Below are 12,464 nucleotides of genomic sequence, written 5' to 3'. Positions count from 1 at the left end.
TTTATTTATGAAAAGATCTACTACAAGTATAAATTTACAAATTCGAAAAGACTATAAATATGAAAATACTATTTTTCTCATTTTTATTTTTATTTTTTGTTAATATTTTGAATTTAAAATGCAAAAAAAAACAAAAAAAAGCATGTAAAAGAAAAACAACAAAATAATTACAGCTAGCATTGTGTACATTATTTGATATATTTATGTGTATTATAAACAAACTAAAACTTATTATGCAAAACAAAAAGTTATAATTTATAAATTGTATTGTTTTAATCTTCAAATAATATAAAGAACATACAAATATATACACACCCTTATACACACTTTTATAATACACACCCTTAAACACACATTCATAATACACACCCTTATATGTACATTCATAATACACACCCTTATATGTACATTCATAATACACACCCTTATACACACATTCATAATACACACCCTTATACACACATTCATAAATACATATATTATACAAGTTATTAATTTTACAATTCTTTTAATTTTGAATTAATCTGATTAAAATTGAATATGATTAATAAAATCACACAATTTCTCCTAATTAAAAGTTTCAGAAAAAGTTTGTTGTTTATCAAGTAGTTTTAAGCTTATTTTTAAATCAGTTAAGAGAAGAAATAGTTTAATAAAGAAATGAACTTCAAAATTGTTTATATTTTTATGTATTTCTAGTTACTGCATGTGTTTGTTTGATATTTAATATGTTTTTAAAAGTTTGATTTTTTTTTTTAATTTTATGCAGATAATGTTTGTATTGATTCAATGACTGTGCATATTAATCGAAGAACTCTTGATAAGTGCCATTCAAATATTGATAAGTTAGCTGAACATGTCCAAAGGTTTAATTTATTTGTTTGATGTTTTTATTTATAAAATATTTGGTTGAATTTAGTTCATTTCTGAAATATATAATTTCTCTCTTTAATTCTCTAATTAATTTAAAAATTGAATAAATAATATAAATCATTAACAAATATTAGATTACTTAGAAAAAAAAGGGTTTTGCAAATTCATTAACAACTTTTGTATTTGTAGATCTTATACTTTAACCATATAATGGCATATTTTGTATACAGTTTTGTCGTCGAATCATATTGCTTGTTTCTATATGTACATAGAACTGTGTTCTTAATGTTATTTTATTTAATTGCCTTTGCAATTAAATAAAATAACATTAAGTTATTTTATTTAATTGCAAAAATTTACAATTAAAAAATTAGAAAGAAATCAGGGAAAGCGGTTCTTCATCAAACTTACATAACTTAAGTAGATTGTATATTGTACACATAATAAAATATTTTATTCAGCAGATAGTTTTATGAACTTCTCTTGATACTTTAAATATGGGTTGTATTAATGTTTACATTTTTGCAATTGAAGATCATTTTTCTAAAAGAATATAAGTCTAAAATTTCTGAAGTTAAGTTTAGGTAACTTTAGATTAAATCTGGGAAACAGGTAGTGGATCAGGGAAATATCAGGGAAATCCACCTTAAAATATTGGTAGACACCCTGCTCTAAATGTATACTTAATTACATTAAATCAACTATTAGCCATTCATCATATAAATATTGTCGAATGAATAGCTTTTAGTTAACATTATTCTTGTTGAAATTATTTAATACTTAATTGATATACTATTAATATACTGTTAATACTTGATTGATATACTATTTTTGTAAAATACTTTTAAAATTATATTTATATAAATATATAAAATATATATTTTAATTTTTGTGTTGTTTAAATATTTTTATGATTCTGATTTCACTTTTTTTTTTTTATTATGAATTATTTTCTTTTTTCTATTAGAATAAAAATGACAGATGCAAAAAAATTAAACGGAGAATATGAGAGATTAGTTCAAGGTACTTTTAATAATACTTTTTTTTTCAATTAAAATTTCATTCTAAATAATCAAGGTAAAGTGAGGCACAATTTTATAGTGAGACAAAATTTAACAGTTTTTAAGAGCCATTTTTAAAAGAATGAAAAAAATTTTGATTTTATGATTTTTTTTGAAATAGTTTTTGAAATTTAGGGATAAATTTAAGACTATTTAGAAGAAAACAATGTGATTTAAAAATTTGAGGCTATAGTTCCAAATAAATCAATAGTTATTGAAGTTTAAATTTTTATAAAATCTGTAATTTTTTTAAGTTGTTTATGTTTGGTGTAGTAATTTCAGAAAAAGGTAGTTTAAATAAACAGAAGCAATAATTTCAAAATTATTTTGTTTACTCATCACAAAAAAACTTAGGCTTTTAGTATGACTACAACATATTTTTTCGACAAAAGGTTTAACTTTCAGGTTTAATGCACTTAAAATGGTTAAACTCTTTTAAAACTCAAATTTAGTATAAAAATCACATTTCATAAATTTTTTCTTTGATAAAGATAAAGTTTGTGCTAATAAATTTGTATGTCAAGTAGATTTTCTCAGTAATGTCATATTAAGGTATTTTGAAAAATTTAATTTTATATTTTTTTAGTTTTACCTTAAAAGTTCTAGTTTTTATTTAGGCTTGCGTGAGGCTCAAGAAGCTCGAGAAACAGATCAATATCTTGGAAACCCAGGCATGTTTTTGAAAGCCGCAAATATTGCATATGTTTTTATGTTATATATTGCAAATGTTTACATGTACTTTTTTTTACTGATACAAAATACATTAATAAATAAAAATTTTAAGTCAGTAGTTATAAGCTGTGACTGATTTTAAAAATTAGCAAGTGGGATTGGACCCACTAAGACACTATTGCTAAACTCTTGTCAAGCAACAACTACCCTAGAGTATAGATCAAGCTTAACTTTGATTATATTCAATTATTCTGCTGTTACTTTTTTCTTAGGTAATATATTCTAAACCGGAACAGCTCTGTTGAATAAGCAATTTTGTCTAGACAAATATTATACTGTTGGTCTATTCTATTCATGGTCTATTCTATTCATGTCTGCAGTTTTTTTAGTTTTTTTTTAATTAAAGTTTTAGCTCAAGTTTATTTATTAATTTAATCTTTTCTGAACCATTTTTAAATTTATTAAAAACTAATTGAATTAAATCCCCTCTTTTTCTTCTAGTATACAGATTTCAAGACATTTTAACATATCATATTTCAAGTTCTATAAGAAAGGATGAATTCTGTTTAAAATTTTTCTAGAACTTCAATTTCACTTTTAAAATAAGACCAAACTGGCTCTGCAAATTCAATAAGTATTCAAACAAATATAGTATAAAATAACATGAGTATTTGAATATTTAAGCAAATATCTTTTTAGCAAACCCATCATTCTGTTTTCTTTTGAGATATAAAATCCATATCTGATTTTTCCTTTTTAAGTTAAAAAAAAAAAAAATTACCATCCATAAAGTAATTTTGCTTGAGATTTTTGTTAGCCAAATACAAAATTTATTACAAAAAAAACCCAAATCTATATCAGTATAACTACATCAGTATAACCACACTAATGTCGTAGCGATGTAATAATAGAGTGCTCGCTTCATAACCAAGAAGTTCTGCTTTCAATCCCTACTACTACTCCCTGGTAGTATCACACTCAACTTATTTCTCTGCGCAGCAGCCTTGTTTGTCCAGGTTTGTGTTTCAAAATTAAAGAGTTAAGAGAGGTTTTTAAACACAAAAAGCAATCTCCTTGACTGAAGTGGCCCTCTCAGCCTTAGGCAAGTTTGTATTATCTACATAAAATTTTGAGTTGTAGTTAAAACTTTCTGTCAAGTCTTTAATGAATATTAAAAACAAAATAGGCTCATATACCAATTTTTTGTATATGTAACACATTGCTTATATGGTTTCTCTCCATTTTGAAACTGTTTCACTTTGTGTGACTTATTGTCTTTTATCTTTAAGAAAAGCCTCAAGCATTTTTAGCAACTTACCAGTGATGCCATACCCTTTTAATTTTTGAATGAGTCGCGATGAGGTACTGTATCAAAAGCCTTTACAAAGTCCAAATAAATTATATTGATGGTATAATCAAGGCTAATTTAATACAAGATAAAATCTAAAGCTTTAAGAAGGTTTGTGCTGCCTGACTTATTATTCATAAATCCATGTTGACTAGGTAAAGAAAAGTTATTTTCTTATTATCATGTTTCATAACCTCTAAGCATCTTGCAAGGTTCTAAAGTTAACAAGACAGGCCTACAGTTTTGAGGATGTAGTTTACTTCCATATTTAAAAAGAAGAGTTACATTAGCTATTTAATAGGTAGATAACAGCACTCTAATGACTCAGAAAAATAACGGTTTAAAAAAAAATAACAACCAACATTCAACAGCTAACTGCTTAGCTGGCTTCTTTTTGTCCAATACAACATTTACTCTTCAGAACAGACTTTTTTTTTCTCCAATTCTTCTATTTCTTTGTCTATATTCCTTGGTGGTTTACTCGAGTGCATTAACTTTTTTTGCATTTTTAAAGTGATAAATTCAGTGTTGTTAGACAAAATGTTAGATGTTGTCATGCCCACCATTTTCAAATGATAGTTGCTAATTGATTTAATATAAGATTTTTTACTTTAGAAATTCAGAAATTTTTTTAATATACATTATAGGGGATTAAATCTGTATGTTTTTTTTGTTTGTTTTTTTACTAAATTTTTAATTTTTCCTTTTTTTAAAACTCTAAACTAGTTTTAATGTCAGAAAGTATTGTTATTTAAAGATATAACAGTAAATTGTATATGATAAAGTTGATAAAGCTAAGAAAGCATCAAAAGATGATGCTTTTTATTGTCTACATTCAGTAAACCTTTTTTTGCTTTTGCAACTATATAAAATACAAAAAGTTATTGTATATATTGTTCATGTATATATATTCATTGTATATATATTCATTATTGTATATATAACTTATGTATTACACATAATTTTAATGTTTGTTTTATATTTGTTACTATTTTTTTAAACAAAGTTTAATTGTAATTAAAAATGTTTAGCTTGTTGTTTTTATGTTTATTGTTTTTTATTACTATTTTACACATTATTGCACAATAATATTGTACATAATTTTTTTTTTTACTTTTTTTTCTAGTTTTACCAGATGCTGTTCTTGAAGGTAAAAATATATTACAATGAAATGAAAAATTTCATTTTTATATAATCTTGAGTTGTATGAAGCATATTTGTATGAAGCATATTTTTATGAAGCATATTTGTATGAAGCATATTTGTATGAAGCATAGTTAAAATAAATCTAAAAACATGAATATTTTTTTAAAAATATAAACATATAAAGAAACTATTTATAATTGTATATAGTAGTAAATTTTATGAGTAAACTTAAAAGTTATATCAATAAATAATTATTTAAAAAATTGGGTTAAAATAAATACTTTTTATATCATTTTTAGAAGCTGTACCTGGAAACATACGTCAGGCTGAACATTTTATTGCATTTATGAGGAGATTTGTGGAATACCTAAAAGTATTTATTTTGTTTGATTTATGTTTGATAAATTCCCAAAGTTTATATTTTTTTACTTTTTTGTCTTACTGGTTTTTAGATTTTAGTATGTGTGTTGAGGTGTATCCTGTTGTGTCCCATTCTGTTGTATTTCATCCTGCTGTGTTCCATCCTTTTATGGCCTATCCTGTTGTGTTTGATTCTGTTGTGTCCAATCCTGTTGTTTATATATTGCTTTTATTATATTTAAATTTTTACTGAATGTTTAATTTTTTTTCTATAAAATTTAATTTTTAGACACGACTTCGTATTCAACATGTTGTATCTGAAACACCTCCTTCCTTTTTGCAACACATTCATCAGCAAGTTTGTATTGAACGCAAACCTTTAAGGTATACATCTGCCTATTTATTGCATTTTTTTATCTGCATATATTGCAAATAAAAAAATTACAATAACATATAAAGTAACAAAAAATTTGTAATATTAATGCTATTTTTGTTGATTAGATTTTGTTCTGAAAGATTACGTTCATTACTGAATACACTTGAGCTACCTGATATCACTGACTATAGTGGTCTGTCACTTGTGGCAAATTTTGCAACTCTTGTTAGTACTTATTCGAAAGGTTTGCTATTTAGCACTTTTTTTTTTGAAAGATTTTTTAAAAGTATAATTGAGTTCCAATTATTTTTTGTGACTTGAAATATGAACTTTAATCCAGACACATTTTCAAAAGAGAAAAATTTACAAATAAAAAACTAAAAAAAAAGTTTTTTTTGTAATAAATGTTCTTTATATATAGTTACTATTATTGCTTACTTTTTTCCTTATGGTTTTTTTTGAAAAAAGATGAAAAAACAAATTAAATTGACATAAATGATTACTCTTCTAACCCAAACCCTTTGTCAATGTAGCAGCACTTCTTGAATGTTCCTCCTATTTAATCAGTCGAGGAAGTGTTAAAACCTCCAGCAAACCCTTATTTTGGTATGATATCATGCTGCTCACCAAAGTATGCAAATATATATATATATATATATATATATATATATATATATATATATATATATATATATATATATATATATATATATATATATATATATATATATACATTAAATTTAGTTAAGGAAATCAATAAAATTTATTCTTTTTAAAAAAATCGCAAAAACACAAATTAATAGATTGATTTAATTAAATATATTTATATTATTACTAATAAATGTCTTTATTTAATTCAGCCCTGGTCAGAATTTTAGACACGAGAGCCGCATATAAATAATAACGTGTGCCGAAGATAAATAATTGGCAAATGTAAATTTAGATTTTTTATACATCAATATTTTGATTTTTTAAAATGGAAATTGTACTTCTATAAATAAACTTAGTGTGTACACAATTAATGTTTAGTATTTAGTTTTTTTTACAATAAAGAAAGTAAAGGCTATACTTTAAATGTAAACTTGGCAACATAAAATCTGATTCCTTTTAATTCACACTAGAAAACCATTTGTAGAAAAAAATTGAGAAGGCACCTCCAAATTATAATTTTTTTTTTTGAATGAACACAATTACAACAACCATAAATTTCCTTATAAAAATAATTGCAAGTAAGATATAAAAATCTAAAGACAAAAAGGTTTCTTTGAGAAAAAAAATTATTTTAATGTATTTGAATTAAACTTGCTTTTATTCGAATTGAACTTGCTTATAACCACTTAATAGTATAAGTTACTAAAAACTGCAAAATATCAAATAAATAAACGGCTACACAATAAAAAAAAAAATTTCAATGAACTTCAATCAAGTTCAAATTACTTTTATTTTTACAATTGAAAAATATCTTTTCATCATTCAGCAAAAAATTAGACATTACAGAGAGAATTCTTTTTATAACATCAATTATTTTTTGTAAAAGACCACTAGAAAATTCTTCTTGTATAATAATTTGCATGATTTAATATAAATTTATTAGGCAATAAGACTTTCAACACTACTGGTAAGTTTTTTAAAATCTGGTTTCAAGCTTATAGTTGATATTCTAAGCAACTGTAACAAATGTTCACTAGTTAGATTGGCACGATACTTTGATTTAACAAATTTCATAGACAAAAATAAAGATTCGCATGTTGAACCAAAAAATTGAAATAAGTTTTTAATAATCCTTTTTAGTTAAGTATACTTAACTTCAGGAAGCATTTTCCAAAAATCTAATAAAGTTAACGTTTTATGCATCAGATTTTGATCTTCTTGGAGATCTAGTAATTCTATTTCAAATTGAGATTTTTATTCAAGTATACTTTCTGGTATTGGACAACCATCACTAATAATATCAATTAAAAAAGTGTTTACTAAAAATGCTAATGATGATTTAAGAGCATACAAATCTTTAAACCTGTTTTGAAAGTCTTCAAATAAATTTTGTAGTTTTTCTCTATATGATTCAATCTTATGATCATCATACTGAATTGTAATATTAGAATTATGGATCATCTTCTTTATTTGAGGAAAATGATTAAAAGCTTTTAAGGTAAGATCTTTCTGAAATAGAGCAATTTTTTTTGAAAACTAAATATTAGTCTGAGCATATCTTGCAAAAAATTCACATTGTCAAAGATTTCAAATGTCTTCTGCTTTTCAAGCAAAAAACATTTAATTGGTTCTAGCAGTTCTACAAACCTATAAAGAACGTCACTACTTGAAAGCCACCTTACAGCATAGTAAAACGATTAGTCACTTGGTTTGTCAGCAAGATCCAATTTACTAATAAAATTTTTAAACTGTGATTTTTTGCATTAGATTGAATATAATTTACAATTTCCAGCACAAAAACAATTGGAAAATTAAAATATTTTGCTGATAAATGTTCTTGATGAATCACACAATGAACTGGGATAAACTCTGGATACGTAGGATATCTATTTAGTAAACACATAAGCCCAATGTGTTTTCCAACCATTGCTGTTTCAACAATTGCTGTTGCCCAATGTGTTTTCCAACCATTGCTGTAGCAACACTAACAAGCTTGTTCTTAGAAGGATTGGCTTTCACCAAAGCAGTGTCAAGGGCTTCCTTTAAATCAATTCTACGAGTTGTCTTTTAGCTCTACTAAATCTAGTAACTCTTCTTTTACAAGTACATCTGATGTTACATATCTAATAAATACTGTCATTTGAGGTTTATCTTGAATATCTGTTGAATAATCCAATGCTAAACTGAATGCTTTACTTTTTTTTAAGTCATTTAACAAATGCTGTTCAACTTCCACACTAATCTCAGATATTCTTCTTTCAGTTGTAGGTCGAGAAACAGAAATATTTGAAATTAACCTTTGAATTTTGCTATTATTAAGATCTAAAACTGAGATCACATCAAAAAGATTTTGTTTGACAAACTCTCCATCGTTGTTAGGATGTTTACTTTTTGCAATGTTCCAAGCTATAACAAAACTTGCTTCTGTTGTAATATTTGATTCTTTGTTGGAAGATGAAATATTCGTTTGTTGATTTTTAAATTTTCTTTTAAGCGTTTTTATTTTTTCTATGACATGAATTTTTTGGGTATTCTTCAGAAAAACACATAAGTTTTGTTTCATAGTGACGTTTAACATTACATGTCTTATTATGAGCAAGTTCAGTATTGCAAATTAAATACATAGGTTTATTTTCTTTTTCAATAAATGCGTATTTTACTGATTAATCAGACCAGTAATTAAAAAAAAAATCAAGGAACTAGAACTTATTGTTGAGAGAGAAAAAATGGTATTAAAAATAATGGGATTATATGAAAAAAATAATAAAAATAATCCGTAACAAATGTTTTGTTAAACGTAACAAATGTAAAAAGTGTGTTTTGAAATATATACCAAATATGGATTGTAGTGTGTTGTGAAATAAATATCAAATTCAGATTATTGAGATTATAAAGTTTTTTTTACTTGTATTTATGAACAATTGTTAAACTACCACAATTTATGAACATAAATTATTAAACTACCACAATTTAATAAAAATACTGCATAGTAATGAAATTGTAAAAATTTAATTTAATAAATAAATTTATATTGTAAAAATATTGCAATAAAATGTAATAGAATGTTTATTTTGCTTCTGTTTTTTTTTGTTTGTTTTTTTCACTCAAAGTTTGTAAGACTGCAACAAATGCACCATTAAAGAAAACTTTATTATATAAAAAAAGAAGAAAAAAAAAGAACCAAATGCTGATTAATTGTGCATCTTTCTTCCAACTATATAAATCTTATATATTATAAAAATAAAAAATGTATTAAGTGAAATTGATTAGCTGTTTACCAATATTTAATAATTTTCTATTAATAAAATTAAACTTCCTGCTACCATACATAAACTTAAAGCTCCAACCAATGAACCAGGGAGTTTTAATATAATAGATAAACAATATATAATAGACAGCAACTTTAATTCTTTATGTTAGATCTTATGCAAATGCATTATGTTGCTTGGGTGCAGGTGAAAATTAATTTAATTGCAACTATTTTGCTAAAGCTATCAGAAAAAAAGTTTCCTGATGTCTTACTAGATGTGGATGGTCATTTTAAGGATCTCAAAGACCTGTTAGAGTTCTTTTTAGGAGAAACAAGAGCATTTTATTTAGTCTCTATGGATGATTTTGTTAATGTTGCCATCCCAATGTTGAAGAGATCAGGCGTGTTAAGGGAAATAAATTGTAAGGTCTAAGAAGATGTACGCCAAGCCATGGGGATACTATGTATAAGCCATACAAACTTAATTGTGAAAAAAAGTACTGATATACATTTTTTTTTAATGATTTTGTTGTTGTTGTTGTTGTTTACTTTTTCACTAATTTACATTATGAGTGAAGCTTAATAATTTAAAACTTATTTTAAAAAAGTACACAATAAATTATAAATTTAAAAATGTTATTATTTTTTTATTAATGATAATTATTTTTAGTGACTTTTCACTTTTTCATTTGTTTCTTCAATAGGTTTTGTATTAATTATTGAGCCATTTGATGACCAGACTCCAACCATTCCAAATCCTATTATACACTTCTGGTAAAGCTGTGTATTATTATTACTTTTTTAAGTATTTCTGCATTTTTTTTATTTTTTTCACATTTGTAGCTAACAGCTATTGTCATAAAAAATGTTATTTTAGTTTTGCTATAATATTACCAATAAAACTCTCGACTTTGTAATATTCAGTTGTTCAGTTGTCATGTTCATACTTACTAACAAATTATGTTGCCAATAAAACTTTAATTTAATGCTATACAATTCCAAGTAATGCTATACTAATTCAAATAATACAATTCCAATTTTTAAATAAACTGTGATGAAACTGTGATGTAATAATTAAAATAACTATTAAATAGCTTTTATTTTCTGAAAGTTTTTTTTTTTTTTTTGAATTTATTTAAAAAAGCTTTGTCTAAATATTGAAACAAAATTATAATTTACTTTTACAAAAAGTTTAATTTTTTTTTTTTTTTAATTAAATATTGTTATATTAAATACAAAATATTGTTAATACTTTGTATTAAATATTCGTTGTTTTTACATTTTTCTGTGATTTAGTTATGTAAGTTAGTTATTTTCTGAATTTAATCTTTAATTTATTTTATCTTAATTCTTTAACAAAAACATAAATTAGGACTTAAGTTAACAGCTTTAAAATTTTGGTTGAATATCTTTCTTTTTTTAAATCTAAATTTAATAATTCCAAAGCACCTGTTTCAAACATTAAGGGGAAAAAAATGATAAATATAAGTCTTTTGAGCATTAAGGAACATTGAACATGATGATGTGACATGAAGTTTTTTTTAGTAGGTGGAGTAAATTATGATAGCTTGCTTGAGTAACAATCATGATGGGGCAGAGATCCCAGCTTAGCAGTTGAAGCAGATCTAACTGCATTTGCAATACATTTTTTGGCATTGTCTTAATGAGAAAGGGTATTATTATAAGAACTAGCCCAAACATAATATCAATATTCTACTTGTTGAATAGTTGAATATTGAAGAGAATTCTGGATGTCAGGAGTAATAGAAGAGTTTGAGTGAAAATTAGATATAGCAATGGAAGCTAGAGAGAAAATGTATAACAGTGGATTAATCTGTTTCTCTGGAATGTTAGGATGTTAAGAAGCCATTAGATTTAAAAGATGAATTAGAGAAAAATTTCTTTTCAAATAGTTCTCTCTCCCTAAATCCTAACTACAAAATATGAACCTTGATAAACAAGGATGCTGCCCAGAGAAGCATGCTGTCTGGTAACACTGGCTAATGTTAGTATTTAATTTCCATGCTTATCGAGTGAGCACTTTACCACTAAACCACTACACAATGATGCAAAAGATATAATAAACAAATAGAATTATAAAAGTGGTTAAAAAGTATAAAACTATTTATTTATTTTAGTTGTTTGGATGCTTCAGTTGCCATTAAACCAGTATTTGAGCGCTTCCAATCTGTAGTTATCACGTCAGGAGTAAGTTAATACTTCAAAGATAGGTTATTACTTTAAGATTATGTTATTCAGTCTGGAATTCCTCCTTATGAATTCCAGTATGAAATATTTAAAATATATTGAATGGGTTTAAGTTTTCTTTTTTGTTTAAATTATTTAAATATTGCTAATTATATAACTATATAAATTGTATAATATTTTATATTATTTAATTCAGACCTTATCTCCTGTTGACATGTATCCTAAACTTTTGGACTTTCAGCCAGTTAATATGTCCACTTTTACCATGACACTAGCAAGGCAGTGTGTGTTGCCTATAGTAAGTTGTTTATTTTCCAGGAAATTTCAAGGAAACTTATTTGTATATTCAGGAAACTTATTTTTTATATTCAGGAAGCTTATTTGTTTATTCAAGAAATGTATTTGTTATGTTAGAATAATAATTTTTTTAATTTAATTTTCATAGAGTTTTTTTTTAACCTTATTTAAATAAATTCTCCTTGAATGGTAATTTGAATATTTGCATGGTCTTTTAAGTTT

The 12,464-nt window shown here is 24.8% G+C and overlaps 1 protein-coding gene across 1 annotated transcript in view; it reads left to right on the top strand.

Moving 5' to 3' along the window:
* LOC100200345 (general transcription and DNA repair factor IIH helicase subunit XPD) overlaps window positions 1-12,464 on the top strand; it is a 69,058-nt gene that overhangs the window by 28,326 nt on the left and 28,268 nt on the right. The window contains exons 11-20 of the mRNA XM_065806118.1: window positions 770-866; window positions 1,841-1,896; window positions 2,552-2,605; window positions 5,081-5,104; window positions 5,400-5,473; window positions 5,750-5,844; window positions 5,962-6,080; window positions 10,442-10,511; window positions 11,876-11,945; window positions 12,142-12,243. Coding sequence (XP_065662190.1) covers window positions 770-866; window positions 1,841-1,896; window positions 2,552-2,605; window positions 5,081-5,104; window positions 5,400-5,473; window positions 5,750-5,844; window positions 5,962-6,080; window positions 10,442-10,511; window positions 11,876-11,945; window positions 12,142-12,243 — 761 coding nt within the window. The remainder of the gene's footprint in view (window positions 1-769; window positions 867-1,840; window positions 1,897-2,551; window positions 2,606-5,080; window positions 5,105-5,399; window positions 5,474-5,749; window positions 5,845-5,961; window positions 6,081-10,441; window positions 10,512-11,875; window positions 11,946-12,141; window positions 12,244-12,464) is intronic.

The sequence above is a fragment of the Hydra vulgaris genome, chromosome 09 (assembly GCF_038396675.1).
Source record: "Hydra vulgaris chromosome 09, alternate assembly HydraT2T_AEP".
Classification (NCBI taxonomy): domain Eukaryota; kingdom Metazoa; phylum Cnidaria; class Hydrozoa; order Anthoathecata; family Hydridae; genus Hydra; species Hydra vulgaris.
This window is presented reverse-complemented; position numbering and strand designations above follow the sequence as displayed.